The sequence below is a fragment of the Scaptodrosophila lebanonensis genome, unplaced genomic scaffold (genome assembly GCF_003285725.1).
Source record: "Scaptodrosophila lebanonensis strain 11010-0011.00,11010-0021.00 unplaced genomic scaffold, SlebRS2 tig00000089-arrow-pilon, whole genome shotgun sequence".
NCBI lineage: Eukaryota > Metazoa > Arthropoda > Insecta > Diptera > Drosophilidae > Scaptodrosophila > Scaptodrosophila lebanonensis.
The window spans coordinates 1-17426 of NW_022060565.1; the positions used below are offsets into that span (position 1 = coordinate 1).

General features: G+C 41.6%; 3 protein-coding genes across 6 annotated transcripts; 2 read left to right on the forward strand and 1 right to left on the reverse strand.

Annotated features, from left to right (window-relative positions):
* The first annotated feature begins 1826 nt into the window (after positions 1–1826).
* Positions 1827–6925, forward strand: LOC115626804 (YTH domain-containing protein 1-like). Its single transcript, XM_030522274.1, has 3 exons — positions 1827–1958; positions 2094–3298; positions 3895–6925. Exons 2-3 carry the CDS (start codon positions 2290–2292, stop codon positions 5154–5156), a joined length of 2271 nt encoding a protein of 756 aa, XP_030378134.1. The 5' UTR covers positions 1827–1958; positions 2094–2289; the 3' UTR covers positions 5157–6925.
* A 736-nt stretch (positions 6926–7661) lies between these two features.
* On the forward strand, positions 7662–15714 carry LOC115626701 (glutathione synthetase-like). Of its 3 annotated transcripts, none has more exons than XM_030522131.1 (9): positions 7662–7955; positions 8018–8268; positions 8338–8550; positions 9672–10033; positions 13544–13586; positions 13652–13777; positions 13901–14013; positions 14091–14475; positions 15096–15714. In XM_030522131.1, exons 2-9 carry the CDS (start codon positions 8110–8112, stop codon positions 15396–15398), a joined length of 1704 nt encoding a protein of 567 aa, XP_030377991.1. In that variant the 5' UTR covers positions 7662–7955; positions 8018–8109; the 3' UTR covers positions 15399–15714. The 3 variants fall into 3 exon arrangements, with proteins under 3 accessions (XP_030377991.1, XP_030377992.1, XP_030377993.1); XM_030522132.1 differs by having other exon boundaries at positions 7662–7907; positions 7976–8268; XM_030522133.1 differs by lacking the exon at positions 9672–10033 and adding an exon at positions 12688–12821 and having other exon boundaries at positions 7666–7955; positions 15096–15711.
* Positions 15707–17337, reverse strand: LOC115626702. Of its 2 annotated transcripts, XM_030522135.1 has the most exons (4): positions 17151–17337; positions 16525–17096; positions 16067–16466; positions 15707–16000 (listed from the first exon to the last, which is right to left on the reverse strand). In XM_030522135.1, exons 1-4 carry the CDS (start codon positions 17265–17267, stop codon positions 15830–15832), a joined length of 1260 nt encoding a protein of 419 aa, XP_030377995.1. In that variant the 5' UTR covers positions 17268–17337; the 3' UTR covers positions 15707–15829. The 2 variants fall into 2 exon arrangements, with proteins under 2 accessions (XP_030377995.1, XP_030377994.1); XM_030522134.1 differs by having other exon boundaries at positions 16525–17337.
* Positions 17338–17426: the final 89 nt, after the last annotated feature.

Consider the following 17426-nt stretch of genomic DNA (forward strand, 5'->3'; position numbering starts at 1 on the left):
AATATCGAATCATCATGAAGTACATACTGGGGCTCATACAGAAGGATCGGCAAATTGAGACGCTCGTGGAAAAATTGTGCATACGATTCCCGGTATCTAGAGAGGAACGCCAATGGCGTGATATCTCCTACTGCCTCAGTTTGCTCTCCTACAACGAACGCTCCATGAAAAAGCTAATTGACAATGTGCAGCATTTCAAAGACAAGGTCCAGGTGGACGAGGTCTATCAAGCTTTCAAGCTGATTATTTCAAACACCTCCAAATTGGCTAAACCTGAATTGAAGGCTACAGTCACGGAATTCGAGGCGCGACTCAATGAGTGCCTTGAACCCAACTCACAAAAACCGGACGGAGCGGAAGTATCAAGAAAGAATGGTACCAAACTCAAGTTCGGCAAGAGTTCTCTTCAGCGTCAGCGTGGTAAGAGTACAGCCAAAGGCCCCAACTCTACACGCAGACGGAACGACAGTACCTCCGAATCGGATGAAAGACCCGGAAATACCAGCAGCTCCGATGATGACGACCAGCCGATGACAAGCAAACAGGCAGCAGCAAAGCAGCGTGGCAGAAATAAAAATCCAACATCTGGTGAGAGCGAAGATAATACCCCAGTTGCGACACCGGCAAGGTCCCAGAGGACGCAACGTCGAAGATAAAGAATTTTACGTGGAAAGATTCGAACTCACTTTTATAAATTAATAACAATGCACTCGTATTTTGTAGAGATTCATGCCCTCATTTTTACTTGTAAATCATCTAAATTTCTGCCATACACACACGCATACATGTATGTATGTAAATTAGGAGCCCGTACAAATTTCAAAAGAATTAAACTGCCCTTTTTTATATCCTGCATCTAAAAGGTGAAAGTGTATACTCTTAAGTGCTAATGTATCTTACTCACAGAGGAATGTGTGGAAGACCCCACAATGCAACAAAAAAACCATTTCTACCTTAGCCGGGGCGAACCTGGATACCAAGTTTCCACGTACTTTCTGAGGTCCTTTCTTTCATACAGAGAGACATGGCTTTATTGAGTCATCTTGACATCCTGATCAAGAATTTATATAATTTGTGGGGTCCTCTCCGCTTCCATATGTGTGCTACTTACATTCTAACTAACAAGTATACATTTATACACTTTGGGTACAGGATATACAAAAAATGTATGAACTTGTAATTTGAGAAGTGTGAGTACAGAAATTTTAGCAGTCGGGTTCGCTCGAGTCTAGCATTCCTTTTTTGTTTATGAATCCCGGTGACCTAATGGAAATGTTTAAGCTAGTACCTAAAATGTAAAGTTCAAAATAATCGTAAATGTATACTTTATTAACTATTTTATACGCCATCTTTTTACAAATAGGAATAAATATATTTTTTTCAATCGGAATGATTTTATTTGGAAGGGAGATCCTGTATACATATTTTCAATGCACTATCGAGTTGAATATGAAAAAGTAAAATGTTAAATCAGTAAATGTAGTCGCGGAAAATATAACACCGAATTTAATTTAAATTGTATTTATTATCGATATTTGAATGAGTGTTAAAACATCGATAACGTAATTTAATGCCTATTCGATACGCAGTCTTGATGTGGGTGTTCTTTTTTGATACATTAATATTTCATATTTGTGTAGCAATGTACTTCTTGTTTATGTACTTCTTGTTTAGCATAAAAAAAGCTGAGGTGCGTACGTACAGTTGCTATCGAATACAATAAGGGCCCTATATTCTCATGTGACTCGTTACTCACAATAGCCGTGACAAAGTAACAGGTATATTTGTATTACTATTATAGCCGCACTCTTCTGACGCCATTGTGCCGTCATTGCAGAATTTGTATGCAGCAGCGGAAAAAACTGAAAATTATTGAATTTAAAAGTTTAAAGTTTACGAAAATTGCTCTAAAGTTGTTTTTAGTGCAGCGGCAACCTGGTTCATGTGAATTGCAACGAGTGAGTGGTATTTTAAGTGCATTTTGCAGCAATTCTCTGCATCACTTGGCTAAATCAATCGGCGTTTTTCTTCTTTACGTCTTTTTTTTTTGTGCTGTTTGCTGTCTCAACAATTTGCCTATCTCATTCGTGCAGGAATGAATGAACGGATAAACGGGCAAAAGCAGAAGCCGCTAAGCAGTGCGTAGTAGTACTACTACTACTACTACAATAAAAAGAATACAACTACGCTGTAGAAACGAGCGCAGAAACGGAAACAACTGCAATAGTAAACAATCACCTATTTAACAGGTGAAGTATACCGATAGACAAAGTAGCACAAGCCCTACCTATGCGTGACATGGCCGACCTGGACGCAGTGCATCTGGGCTTGGACGAGAACGAGGCAGACATAGCCGAGGAGCTTCAAGATTTCGACGACTCATTTGACACGCGTAGCGAAGCTTCCGAATCGGGTAGCGAGTCTTCAGACTCTCGGCCAAGCATAAGCTCCGTAAGTACAGCGATATCATCGATAGCGGGTAGTGCTAATGGCGGCAATAAACGCAAGACCAAGTCGAGCACAAAAAAGACAGCTGTAGCTGCCACAGCTGCCGCTGCAGCGGCCGCGGCTGCAGCAGCAGCAGCATCCGCAGCTGCAACAACGAAAGCCAAGAGTGGAAAGGTGTCCAAGAAAAGCAAACGTACTGTCTCTCCCACAGCGGAAGTTAATGGCAAAAAGAAGAAACGCAATAGCGCTGAAGCTAAGTCGAAAAGAGCTGCTAATTGCTCGGAGCTAGCGGACAAGGCAATCACTAATGCGACTGCTGGCGATGAGGAGCGCGAGAGTAGCGGAACCAAGAAATCGCGTAGTAAGAAAAATGCTGGAAGCACCGTCTCTTTGGCCAATGCAACACAAACGAACGAATCTGTCACAAGTGCAGGCACTGCAGGCTGCACGAACAAAAGCGATATTAGCGATGCAGAAGATGATAAGCCCACACTGCCAGCACTGGAGTCGGATTCTGAATCTTCGGATTCAGATTCGGGCACGCAACACAAACGCAATGGAACACGCGGCAAGCTACCGAACTCTTCCAAAGGATCTACGCCCGAAAAAAATGCAGGCGCTGGTGTCAGTAACACAGGATCCTCGCAAAAGGCTTACGATTATAACACGAAGTTGAACTATTTGTTCCGAGATACACGTTTCTTTTTGATTAAGTCAAACAATAGTGACAATGTTCAGCTATCCAAGAACAAGAGCGTCTGGGCAACGCTTCCACAGAACGATGCGAATCTTAATCAGGCCTTCAAGGAGGCACGCAATGTACTGCTTATTTTCTCTGTTAACGAGAGCGGTAAGTAAATGCTGGTTTGGTATCCGTTGGTTATGGAAACTTTAAACATGTAGATGGAAGCAGTCTCTTAAGTACTCTACTTACAATTTATTACTGATGTTGGAGCCGCCAGGTACTCGTACATGTACCTGAACTTAAACTAATATGATCCGTATTACAATACAGATCGATATAGCTATGTCCCTCCAAATGAACGTCAAAAAACTTATCACAACACAGTTAGGGACTCCAGGCTTGGCATGTGAACTTCTGCTATCCATACGCAGATGAATTTTGTTATAAGCCGTACATAGCCTTATTTTTTTTATATAGATTCCATAGAAACGATCGATATTTTGTGGGGTAACTGGTTTGCTTATCAACATATAGTAATCTTAGTTATATTTATTAGTTACATATGTAACTATATGAAAGAGTTGGGTGCGCAAGATTCTAGTTTAATTAACAACTCTTAACAGATTGGTTTGATTGTAATACATTTTTATAGTTATTCTCAATATATGCACAATAATTTGTGTTTATTGTAGATTTGGAAGATTTTTTTCAGTGTACTTAAATCTTCTCTAATTGGTTTGATCCACGTTTCTCCCATGCAGGTAAATTTGCTGGATTTGCGCGAATGGCTGCGCCTTCTCGTCGGGATATTCCTCAGGTAGCTTGGGTGCTCCCCCCGAGCATATCATCCAAGGCATTGGGCGGTGTTATTGAGCTAGACTGGATATGCCGTAAGGAGCTATCCTTTAATGCCACTTTGCATCTGCACAATTCCTGGAATGAAGGCAAGCCGGTGAAAATTGGACGCGATGGTCAAGAGATTGAGCCCAAAATTGGGGCTGAACTGTGTCGCCTCTTTCCTGAGGACGAGCAAATAGAGCTGACGCCCATATTGCGCAAATCTAAAGAGACAGCACGCGTGATGCGAGAGAAGGGCATCCATGTTATCTACAAACCACCGCGCAGTCTCTCATCGCGAGGATATGGTGGTCGAGGCGCCAGCCACTTGGGTCCCATGCGTCATAAGCGCAGCTATGGCCACGGAACACCTCATCATCGACCTTATCGACATCATCATCATCATGGGATGGGTTTACCACCTGGTGGTGGTAATTTTAAGCGGAGTGGCTCACCCTATCGAGCCATGGGCGGCAGTTCAGTTGGTGGCGCGGACATGGGCATGCCGTCGTGGGAGCGCTATATGTCATCTTCGGCAGCGGCTGCCGAAGCATATGTAGCGGACTACATGCGAACAATGCACGGCCAACTACCGCCGCTACCCTTTGTGCCGCCCTTTGCCCAGCTGCCGTTGCCGGGAGCGGCAGGAGCTGGGGGTGCTTTGCCACCGGGCACGCCGGCCTCTATCTACGAACAACTGCCGCCGCCGGTGCGTTACTACGATGGGCCCGGGCCACCGCCATTGCCGGACTATCCGCCGCCGCAGCCACTGCGTCCACCACCACCTGGCTTTGATAAGACACCCAGCTATGAGGACTTCGCAGCCTGGAAGAATGCTGGCTTACCCACAGTGCCACCACCGCCAGGCTTTCCCGTCTACGGAGGAGGCGCAGGAGGTGGCAGTGTTGCCAATGGCGGCGTTGGTGGTAGCAACGGCAGTGGCGGCAGCGCGGTTGCCAGTGCAGCATCTGGAGCTGGATTAGCTGGAGTCGTCGGTAGTGGCGGTGGAATGGGCGGTCCAGGTGGATATCGCAATCGTGACAACAACGGCTCCGCGGGCGCCCGTCGACGCGATTATAACCGCAGTGGCGCTGGCGGCTCATCGCGCGACTCGCGGCACTTTGGAAGCAACGGACGCGGTGGCGAACGTGGTGGCCAGCGCAGCTATCGGGATGGCAGGCGCTAGGAGCGTGCATCGCCACCAGCTCCGTCTTCGTCTCCGTCTTCGTCTTCGTTGTCCCGTCGTACGTTTGAGTGCTTCGCTTTAAATACGAAAAGACACAAAAATCAAAGTGCGGATTCTGATCCCATCGCCCGCCCGCCCCCATCCATTATAGTGTGTGCAAAACGCGCGTGTGAATGTATAAAGGCAAAGTGTATTGCTATCGCCCCCTGAGAGGCGTAACCCTTGGCGCAATTTACAACAAAATTTAAGAAAATCCTATGAAAACGAAAATTTTAATCTTAGTGATAGAAAGAGAGAGAGCGAGGAAAGAGCGAGCGAGAGAGCGAAATAGAGCGACCGTTTGGAAGCAAGAAAGGGCATTATAAATATTTTACCTATGCATAGCGTAATCCTTAGTTCTAAACGTAAAAAATTCACTCCAATATGACTAAAATAACAACAGAACTCGCTTTTTGCTCCACCCCTCCCCTATAATATAAACTTCCGTTTTTTACAACGGACGTCGATACGTCATCGTCTCTTAAATACGCAGCTGCAAAAAAAAGAGTTATATGATTTAATAATAAACTTACGAGTTAAGCAAATTTAGCAAGCATCTAATTCCTAATTTAAACCACAAAGAAAAAAATACAAAAAGAAAAAAATATAAAATGCGCATAATGTGTGAACTTTATTTGAAAAAAAAGACTGACGTGCAAGCCTTTAAATCAATAGAGACGTTTTCCCCTACACCTACCAACGAACAAGCAAAAAGCCAACGATACAAAATGAATACAAGTGATTTGTGTGTATGTGTGTGCTACCCAGTTTCCCCTATACAAAGTTCCCCCTATTAAAACGTGTGTTGAACCTTTCAGGAGCTTCTGTAAGATGTTCCCAAAAAGTCAAAGAAATTATGCAAATGCAACCAAAAAATGAGAACATTTTTGGAACTGCACAGTAGAGCACAGTGTTAAAAGATTTTACTTGAAATTTAAAAACTGGATTCGAGCTAATCCTCCATAAAAAAAGCTCTAGAGTCCACCATCCATATATATGTATATAGACTACGGGTCGCTTCTGAGATGGACCCAAAAAGCAACAACACGCCAGCCAGCCAGCCAGTGAGGCCAGCAAGCAGTTAATTGCAAATCCGAACCCAGTGCTCGGATCTAAGAAACTCCAATTCTATTTTTAATTCAAAACTTAACAATCTTTGTCTTTCAGACACATTGCCGACCGTTAGAGAACGCAAAACACTAAAACAGACACACATCTGGCTCAAAAAGGCGCTTCGACCAGCGCATACAACGCTCGTTATCTTCAACCGAAGATCCCCCACAATTCTCTGTGAGCGAGAGTATTTCCAGATCAATAGTCCTTGACAATAGTCTGTGACTTTTCAGTAAAAAAAAAACCGAACTTGTTGGGACCTTTTGATAGGTCCAACATACTTTCAATGCCTATCTTGTCTATTGGAATTACCGGTTTGGGAGCCTGCATTGGCTCCAAGGTTAATTCATTCTGGCGTCAAGAAAAGACTTGCAACTTAACAATGACTGTTATATTATCACTTCGTTGAGCCAAGGCCGGGTACAGTTGAACCACCTTTTGACCCTTGGACTGCGTTAGGGGACATTCTGTTCTTTTTCGTTACAGGTCTTACAACATCTACTACAACTGCTAATTGCCCTTATACTCGATATGCCAAGTTGCCGGAATGCTGAAACTATCCTATATATGTACAAGACTGAATAAAAGCGTAGCTTTTTATTTATTGATCACCTAAAGAGTATTTCCTTATTTTTGAATGGGGAAATTACAGCCTTGCTCTCGTGGATACTACAGCAAGGTCTGGCGTTAAACCGAATCAATATTGTCAATTATATACCACAGTTTCTTTTTGAAGATGTACCACTAATAGGCGAAACTACAATTGGTAGGTTGGAAGCCTAGTACACACCAATATTGAATGGTGGCAGCGGTTGGACCACAAAACTAAAACTGTTTGAATTTGTGTTGTTTAAAGAATAAACACCTATTCTCATCTTAAAAATAAAGAAAATAATTTCTAAATCCTGGAAATTTCTTAAATTCTTGTTTGTAATACGCGCATTTTGGCCCTAGATGCTTGGCTTTTTACTTTACATAAATAAAATTCATATAACGGTTCGACCATTTCGGATTGTTTTCGACCTGTCGCCTCTAATGTGAAATTACAAGAAGCTAACAAAGTGTATGTGTACTTATGTATGTTTAAAGGTCCTGATTTTCCCTTTCGTTTAGTAAAGTGCAGCTTATGTTGCCACCTCGGTCGAACTGTACTATAACAGAGGATGTTAATGAAATTATAATTCTTTCCTATAAATATATTAACAGCCACGTAACGCCCAAGCCACTGCAGTAGTCGATATCGATAGCTGTGAAACAGGTGGCAGTCGCCGGTGCCGGCGCATTCCGATAGGTTTAGTCTTCGTAGCTGGCGCACATCTCTAGTGCGCACACTTCTGGCAATCGTTTTGGTTATTTTTTGTAACTTCGATTGAAATTTTTGTTTTCTTCACTGTAAATAAATTTGTAAATATATATTTTGGAAGTGTGCAAGTGCAGCTGCTGTAGGGCAGTTCTAAATTACATGAGTGTTTGTGTGTGGTTGTAATATCAAAAACAAAAGGGGCGCAGTTGTCACAAAAGCAACAACGAAGCAGAAAGCAGCAGCGAAAGTCACAACAGCTGATAAATAATAATAACTATTAATAGTGACTGGCAAGTGTAAGTGAGTTTAGTTCTCGGTAGGCATTGGCGAAGTGCGAAGCAAGTGTAAGTAAATAATTTTGCAGACACGAGTTCAGCAAGTTACGATTTGCCTGTGGCCCTCTTAGTGTCGGTATTTGATCGCGCAATAGCAACAGGAGATTGGAAATTGAAACAGTCAATACTCCTGTAGAAGAAAAAAGGATACGCTAGAATTACAATGTGTGACGAGGCCAATACACCGACCTTGCGGGCATGCATTGATTTACCGTTGCGGCAGGACGAACTGCTCGAGGTCACTGCCAAGGCCAAGGACTATGCCATTATGCATGGCGCCGCGATGCGCTCAAAGACCAATTACAGTGCGGATGCTTTAAATGTGAGTGAGGAATCATGAAGCAGCAACCATCTTGAATCCTCATCATTGTCATAATCATCGTCAACACAGTTTGCACCCTTTGTGCTGGTGCCTTCGTCCTTTCCGCGCAAGGAATTCGAAAAGGCCATTGCCCTACAACCCATCATCAATCGTCTGATGCATAATGTCGCCCACGATGAAGAGTTCATTACAACCACACTGGCAGAGACAGTAAAAGTGGATGAATTCACAGCCGACTTATTTAACATCTACAAGAAAGTGTTGGCCAACGGCTTCACTCAGGTAAGATACTCGTGTTCGTTCGTTACGTCCACCACACCTACACCAGTTGTCAGCATCACAGCCATACCATGCCATACCACACACAAGCCACTGCCAGAAAAGACCTTGCGATATGCTCAAGCAGTCAAACAAACAACCTAACAACCAATCACCCATCCATCTGTCCATCCATCCATCCATCCATCCATCTGTACATCCAAAACCACATTACGTTGCAGTTTATGGCGGCCTGTTAAGTTTCAAAGCGAGACTCGTCTCAATTATTTATGCGCTACTAAAGGGTCTTTAGATGGTTAGGGTGGGGTGACTGCAGCAATTAGGTTTATATTTTTGTTGCTTTTGTTATTATTATTGTTGTTGTTGTTCTCTAGTGAATTTGTAGAAGCAGCTGGGGGAGAACTTAGCATTTAGTTGTAATCTTATCGCCAGTCATCGTCATCCATAAAATCGGCAGCACCATTTAGCTACAGCTATAGCCATAACCATAGCCATCCCGTAGTAACAATACAGGCATTTCGGCTGCGTTTTTATTTCTATATATTAACTATGCAGCTAATCTCATTATGATTTATGCGCTGCTTGCATTTAACCTGAACATGATTTTTTTGCTTAAGTAACTTGGTGGGCTGTTTCTATATTTATTTTCCATTGTTGTTGTTGCTTGTAAGATTGTTTTGGCAATTCGTTTTTGGTTTGTATATTTAGGACAGGCAGCAGCTGCTCCATTGGGCTACAACAATTTTCTATTTCATTTTATCTCTGGCATTATTATGAGCATTTACTAAGTATTTCGCCCTTGTTTGTAGCCAATTTGTGTTGAATGTCTTTGTTACTTATTATTTCATCATTTTTTTCACTGTATGGGTTGTGCTGTTTTTTTTTTCTAAGCTTAAGTTTTAGCAAGAAATTACGCACTGACTTATTTGAAAATTTCTGCTTTCCTCGTTTCAATCAAAAAACAAATGAAATTAACCATAAAATGCATAATTGCAACAACAACAAAAATTCAAAAAAACCGACACCCAACTATCACTTGTAACTTGAAAAACTCGAATCGCATTTAAAAAAAAAAAAAACAACAACAAAAACATTAAAAAAAAAAATTGAAAATCAACAAAAAGCGCACTTCATTGGGGATGTTGCGTAGCGATTTGATGCTGGAGTCTGGATGTCCTGAACTCTTACCAAAGCATGCGTGCGACGGAGAGGCGATGGATGAGGGCAAAGGCGTTTCTACCGCTGCCACTGCGGGCGGGGGCGGCGACGACGAAGATGAGGCCAAAGGCAGCAATGTCAACACCAATCTGCCGAAAATCTATCAAAATACGGTGAAGACGCCAACAACGGCAAAGGCAGCCAGCAAGGCAACCTCAACGGCGACTAAAAAATCTGGAGCGGCCTATTGTTGTTGGAAACAAGTTGAGATCAATACGATAGCATCGGGTTTTGGCCATTTGGGACCAGCAAGTAAAACGATACAAAGGTGCTGTCTCTTTCGCTGTCGCCTACACATCCTTCCACCCACCCAAACACACATTCAACTCAGTGCCCATATTAGTTGCCTGTACATTATCCCCCTAACTATCAAATAATCAAATCAAACAGACACATTTATCCACACATGCATTCACATAACCGAAACCAGAATTACAATAAGGTTGCAAATCTATTCGAATGGAGAACAAATGCAACAGTCGGTTTGCAACTCTGTCGGAAAATGTCCCTTTCGTCCTTTGTTTCGTTAACTTTATTTCTAGTTCTCCCAACACTACCCATATTTCTTGAACTATTCATTTGAGCCAAGCATGTACACTAAGCGGCATATGTACCGAAGGATCATAACTCAACTACCATTTGACTCATAACTATGAAAATCCGTCGAATTGCTTTTCATTGCGTAAGATTTATAATATGCTTAATAAAAAATCTAACCAATCGCCCATAATTCATATTAACCCATTAAATAATCTGTAAATGAAGTTCATGTACGGATATACAGATACTTTTTGACATATTGGAAAAGTCAATTCAAAATCGTGTTTGAACTCTTTGTTTTAACATTACCAAACATTCTAAAAAAGAGCGATCTTTTTGATCGGAAATATGTTTAATGTTTTCTAAAATGTATTGAGTCAATTTTCTTATTATTTATTCACTTCATAAAATGGACAAAACAGCTTAAATTTAGAATCAGAATAAAGAATTTTTGTCTCGTCATTTACAAATAAAACGCCAACTCATTTAAATAATACTTACATATGCCGCGTAGTGTATTAATGTTTATGTTGTATATTTAAAACTGAAATCGATTCAGATTTCTAAAGAATGAATAATGGCATGCTGCCGACACAGCAAGCAGATCATTTCACCTCCGTAAGCCCCCGTCCCTCCCCCCTTTGTACAGCTATTGAGTGGACCATAGCTTGCCAAATTATAATGTACATATTCAACTATAATACTCGTACATACATATTATACATATGTGTAATTATTTTGTTACTTATTTATGCTACAGTGAAAATATTAATAATTTGCTGCTGTGTGCGTCTCGTAGTTTGCGCTGCTTGTGCTTTTTTTCAAGTTCCAATGCCTGCCCGCCCGCACGACTTTTTGCGTCTCTGTCTAAATGCCTGACTAATTTTTTGCCAATGCTTTGTAAAAGTCCTAGTTCATGTTCGCTTTAAATATTCGTATTTGCCTTTTCTTCTTGTTTTATGTTACTTCTTGAGTTGTGTGACGTTTTTATATGTGATAGATAAATAGATAGGCCTAGAAACGATCCAAGTAGAATCACATAATTGTTATACTTCCTTCTCTACTAATAAGCTGATGGATTCGGGTTCGTCCGCAAACTTCAGCGGTTTTATCAGTACAGTACATCAGATAAGAGATCCAATTAACATACATATGTATGTTGGTTCCACTTTGCAGTTGTCATCGTTACCAGCTATTTATAACTAAAATAAATATTACAAATTATGTTGAAATTGCTGAAAAGTTTCTGTCAGTCATTAGTCTGAATCATAGAATTTCGGACAAAGGAAAGCCAAATTTCACTCGCTGACTATTCTACATCCATACGAACAGATCGGCTTGTTTACTCATGCGCAATGTTTCACATTTCATCCAGTTTTATGAAAGTAAGCAGAAACCCAGCTATTTATACCGAACTCGAAGCCATTGTAACCTGGCAGTAGTTCAAACATCTGCCGCTATAAATAAACAGCATTCCATTGACGTAAACATTATACGGCTTAGAATTATCGCTGATGCGCTTAAATATCTGAGGCATACAAGTATACGTATGTATATTTAAAGTTATTTAAACAAAACTAATAAACAACTGACTGTCAAGAAAATGTTGAATGAATCAATAAAGATGAGTTCTAAGACTATCTTATCTGAGGAATAGAAATTTTTATCCACACTTCCATAGTCCTTTCTGCGCTTACTAAATTGCTTAGCGTATCGGGAGCCCTAGGATGCCTATTTTCGATTTGAGACCTGAGATGAGAAAGAAGAAGTGCGTGAGTGAATTTATGCAGGAAAAATAGTTTATGTCTGGACATAAGAAGTTTTGGGTATCGTTAGGTTATCTTAAACTCTGTTCGATCCATCTGGCTCATATAGAATAAGAAGCTTGGGTAGAAAATAAGTATAAATATGAATTCATATACTGTACTAATTATATACCTATAGCCACAAGCTATATCGTTGCACATTCCTATTCATAATGAGCCCCAGCATTTCCATTTAGGATCATGGTTCTAACTCAAGAGAAGGTGTATCGTGCGCATATCTCTTCAATGGCATATATCGCTTTAAATTGGCTGGCTGCGGGGAAAAAAGAACGCCTCATCAATCAATTAATCAACCAACAAACCAACAAACCAACCAACCAACCAAACAATCACACTGCTGCCATAACACATAATGCAACTCTGCGATCGCTATCGCTCTCTTACGCCTACCACCAATACACTTTTCGACGCCAGAGAAGAAACGCTCATCATCTCTCGTTGATATGTTTTCAGTTTATATAATTTTTAATCAAACTTCCTTTCTCCGTTATTGGCTGAACGGACGCCTCACACATATGTTTATCTATAGTATAATGTATAATGATCATAATTACAGGCTTATAGCGTTGGTCTCTTACGTTCTGACTATTTGGCTCACGCGTTCGAGGGCTGTGCAATAAAACAGGTTGAAATCAACACGATTGCCTCCAGTTTCGGTGGCATTGCTACACACTTGGTGCCTCTGCAAAAGTATTACGCGCTCTTCTTTCTCTCTTTCTCAAACTATCTCACTAACTTAGTCTACTTTCTCACATATCCATGCACCACACACACATATATTAATGTATATATACATACATATATGTATATACCAGCACTATGTGCTGTACACTCACTTGTAGAATAAATACATATGTACAAACGACAAAAACAAAAACAAAAAATCGAAATAAAATCTCAAATTGCTTTTCCTACACCCATCTCAATAGTTGTTGTTGGCATGAATTTTTGCATGGGCTAAGACGTCACACTGTTGGCAAAATCTTTCCTTCTCCGTATGTCTCTATATCTTTCTAATTTCCTAACTCTCTCTCTCTCTCTCTCCTTCTTCTTCTAATGTGAACATATGTACATACATGCATATCTACTTTCTCTCTGCTTTCGTTCTCTCTTGCTTTTCTTCATTTAGTCAATTAATCACAATGCATTACAAACTAATCAATCGCTAATGATTGTGGCTTGCGGTTTTGGCTTTGACAAAGCTTCCTGCTACACCCTTGCACCCTAAAACCAAATGGAAGCGCTCTCCTAATACAATTTTCCCCATTCGTTGTGTTGGCTATTTTATTCTTTAATGTACCGTTGTCTGTAATATTTGTTCTTGCTGTTGAGATCTCTCCACTACACAAAATGTTTAACTAATTATTGTTATCCTTCTTATCGCCAATCCTAAACCCATTGCCAATCTATAGCTTTGTGCTACGTGAACTAGGACACGCCGATAAGCTGAAGAATGTGAGTGGCCCTGCATTATGATCTCAATATATTGTGTATTCAAATCCTTTTCAACTCGACCACAGATGCCGAAAAATGATGCACTCTCTGGCCTGTGCGATGGCATGGTCAAGGCTTGGGATATCTATGGCAAAAAGGATGCCGTAATACTCTTCATCATCGAGGATATTTCATACAACATTTGCGATCAGGTGAATGAGTTGTGGAAGTTAAAGCTATATCTATTTTAGACAAATACAAGTATTATATTTGTAGTTTATTTAAATAAAAACAATGATGTCCCTAATATCCAATGACATTTTTCTACTTTACAGCGCTTCCACGAGTTCTACATACGGGAGCAATACCCACACATTAAGGTGGTGCGCCGCACCCTGACCGATGTGCATAAGCTCGGCAAGCTTGGCCAGTGCAAGGAGCTCCTTCTGTGCGTATAGAAGTCCTTACATATCCATTCGAATCATACTAATCGACACGATTCTCCTTATGCGCTCAATTTTGCAGCGATGGCATTGAAGTGGCCGTCATATACTTCCGTGCCGGGTACGAGCCAGGCCACTATCATTCACAGGCCGAATGGGATGCACGCTATCTGATGGAATGCTCACTGGCCATCAAATGCCCATCCATACAGTATCATTTGGCTGGCACAAAGAAAGTGCAGCAGGCATTGGCTCAACCAGCCGTGTTGGAGCGTTTCATAAACGATCCTGAGGAGATTAAGGCCGTGGGCAAGATATTCACCGGTCTGTACTCTTTGGATGACAACGATGCGGGGAATAGCACATATGAAATGGCGTTGAAAACTCCCGAACGTTTCGTGCTCAAGCCACAGCGAGAGGGTGGCGGAAACAATGTGTACGGCTTGGAAATACCCGAAGCTCTGAAGGTAAGTAGCAGACCTCAGGCAAGATTTTGCAGGAATTTGTATTTGTAGACAAAAGTTTTCAACATTTTATCATTTTGAAAATGGATGTGGATCGTATTTTTTGACGATGAAGTGGGACGGCAAAGATATATAGAAGGAGATTTTAGTATAAAAGAAATTTGTAACTCTATCTTATAAAAGCTGCTATAACAGCGATGGTTTATTCTATAGTTTTTCAACATTTTATCATTTTAAAAATGAATGTGGATCGTATTTTTATTTAGTTTGATGATGAAGTGGGACGGAAAAGTTGATCAAAAATATTTGTAACTCTATCTTATAAAAGCAAATAAGAGGTGTGTAGCTGTATTGACAATAGTTGTATTGATTGCATATAATAGTTCGGATACGCTAGGTTCTAGAGATTGCGATGGCAATCAAGAGTCCTCCTGTAAAAGAGACCTCGAATTTTGGCACTACCTAAGTATTCTGCTCCGACGAAATGTTTTTAATTCCACATGATATTTAGTTTTAAATAGAAGCGCTGTTCTACGCCTTTTAGCTTCGTTCTGTTTTTTAATCCTTTTTCTCGATGGCCCGAATCTGAATCGTTTGACTAAACTATTTGCATTGCCTTGTAGAAAATGTCGCGTGTGGAGCGTTCTGCTTGGATTCTGATGGACCTTATACATCCACCATTGTCCAAGGGTTACATGGTACGTCCTGGTGGCGATATGCCACCCACAGTTGTTGACATGGTTTCGGAACTGGGCATCTTTGGCGTTATTATTGGCGATGCAGACCACATTGTACACAATTACCAGGCTGGACACATGCTGCGCACCAAGCTCTCCACAGCGAACGAAGGTGGAGTGGCCGCTGGCTTGGGCGCTCTTGATAGCCCCTATCTGATTGACAGCGACGATGAAGGCGAGTATAATTAATGGGCCATTCGTCTGCACGTATTGCATTCCAGTGCAACAATTAAAAGTGCATTGTTTATTTCAAACGAAGACTTGTATGAGCATATTTGTGTCCAGATGTAGTGACCCAAAGCAAATCCCAAACTACTTATATTCATAATCAACATATACATACATATTACTTTCAATTGTAAATTAAAAGATAAAAGAAAAACAGATTATTTTTGTACTGCTCGAGATCATTTAAGAGGTTGTTAGTGTGTGCGAATGACCAAATTGTATATACATTTATATATATTATAGAAAAAGAATTAAAATAAAGCCATAAATTAAAAACAGCTCAGAAAATACGTGCTTTATTGACAGGGGATTACTACATAGGGCGAAAATATGATCGCGTTCACTCATCTAACAAGATTTGTCTGTAAATAATCCAAAGTATGCAACACTAATTATTGTATGTGGGCTCCAATTGGTTCCATGTCTTGGAAGAATCGCACGGTGGTGCAGAACGGATATCTATTGCGATCGCGCCAGAGCACATGTGGTACAATTTTGTAATCGGAGAGATGCACAAGGTCGCAAAACTCTGAGCTACTGCAGTCCGAAAGGGCCAAGTTACTCTGCAAAAAAAAAAAAAAAACATCACCGATACACATAGAAGAAGGACGGAGCCCGGTTTATCTTACTCCTATGCCTATTGATTGAGTTTGTTCTTGCTGTTGATCCTCCTTTGAAATCTGGTCACAATTTGGCATTATAACATACATCGGCTCCAAAAGGCCACTCTGTGCATCACGCTCCAAGTTAAAATGACGCCAAATCGGGAAATGTACATTGAACATCAAGTTCATTGTTGGTCGAGTACCAAATAATTCAATGTCGCAAAGGGAATGTGGCTCGTATTGGATGTTTAGCGAGATCAGGACACTGGAATCGCCACTTGCTGACGGATCTGTGAGGGGCATAACAGCCGACATATTGATGGGCAGCTCCAGAGAAGCGGCGGTGCGCACAGCCCGCACCATTATATTGGCGCTAGCGTGCCTCTCTTCGTCATTATCCTGGGCTCGGAGGAAGATGCCTTCCCTGAAATATGAAGGGGTTGAAATCAATGCCAAAGTATCGCCTGCTGTCTAGCACCAACCTGTTCACATCGATGCATTTGTCCAGCAACATGACGGGCTGATCATTACCAGCACCGCGGCCACGATAAGTCAAGTCCAGAAATACCGGTGAATGCAGCAAGCCATCTTGGACCATTTGCAACATCGCATGACGTTGCTGCTCGATCCACTTGAGAAGCGCATCGCTGGAGGCTAAAGCTCCACCAGAGCCATCATCTACTTCACGCTCGTCTAGTTCTGGAGCGGCCAAGAAGGCATCCGTATTGTGCACCTTGAGTTTCTGGAATATAAGTGTGGCCAGAGGCCCTATGTCATGGTCACGGATGCTGTGCTCGACACTGAACACATTTCCGACCAGTTGTTCATAATGCTGCCAAGACTTATTGGCCACCCCTTTGGCGCGCCTTTGCAGACGGTAGATGTTGCGACCAATGTCTGCGTCGAAGCGCAATTGCGCCATCATCTGGCTCATGGCAGTAGCGGTGTCGGCATCGCCATTGCTTAGCCTGGGAAAGGACGCACGCACTAGGCGCGACATCCAATCACAGCCACGGCTAACATTCCGTTCGCCCAGTGAAAAATTGATATCTCCCTGCAAAGCATCTTCTGGGACTCCTCTCTTAAAGAGCGAGCTCAGAGTACTTACAGTAGGATCATCCAGGAATCTGCGCAATGCGGTCCAGTGTGCTGCGAATCCGTTTGTCGCATTCTCCAGGTACTGGTCGACGGTGATTTTCAGCGAGCACATCTCTCTTTTGACCATCTTAGCTGCGTTACGTTAAAACAGCGAGGAAACACTTTTTAAATTTGGAATTCAAAGAAAAATAAAATGAAATTTCCGAAATGTGTCGAGCTGTGTAAGCTAGAAAATGTAATGAAAAATAATCCACAACTATTTTGACGTTGCCGATGTCGTTAAAAC

Bases quoted from the DNA above. Each gene is read 5' to 3' on its own strand.
- LOC115626804 (XM_030522274.1), top strand. From the start codon at position 2,290: ATGCGTGACATGGCCGACCTGGACGCAGTGCATCTGGGCTTGGACGAG. The intron at 3,299-3,894 runs GTAAGTAAATGC...TCTCCCATGCAG, and splicing joins TTTCTCTGTTAACGAGAGCG to GTAAATTTGCTGGATTTGCG.
- LOC115626701 (XM_030522131.1), top strand. From the start codon at position 8,110: ATGTGTGACGAGGCCAATACACCGACCTTGCGGGCATGCATTGATTTA. The intron at 8,269-8,337 runs GTGAGTGAGGAA...TCGTCAACACAG, and splicing joins ACAGTGCGGATGCTTTAAAT to TTTGCACCCTTTGTGCTGGT. The intron at 13,778-13,900 runs GTGAATGAGTTG...TCTACTTTACAG, and splicing joins CATACAACATTTGCGATCAG to CGCTTCCACGAGTTCTACAT.
- LOC115626702 (XM_030522134.1), bottom strand. From the start codon at position 17,267: ATGGTCAAAAGAGAGATGTGCTCGCTGAAAATCACCGTCGACCAGTAC. The intron at 16,467-16,524 runs GTTGGTGCTAGA...TTCATATTTCAG, and splicing joins AAATGCATCGATGTGAACAG to GGAAGGCATCTTCCTCCGAG. The intron at 16,001-16,066 runs GTAAGATAAACC...TTTTTTTTGCAG, and splicing joins CTCAATCAATAGGCATAGGA to AGTAACTTGGCCCTTTCGGA.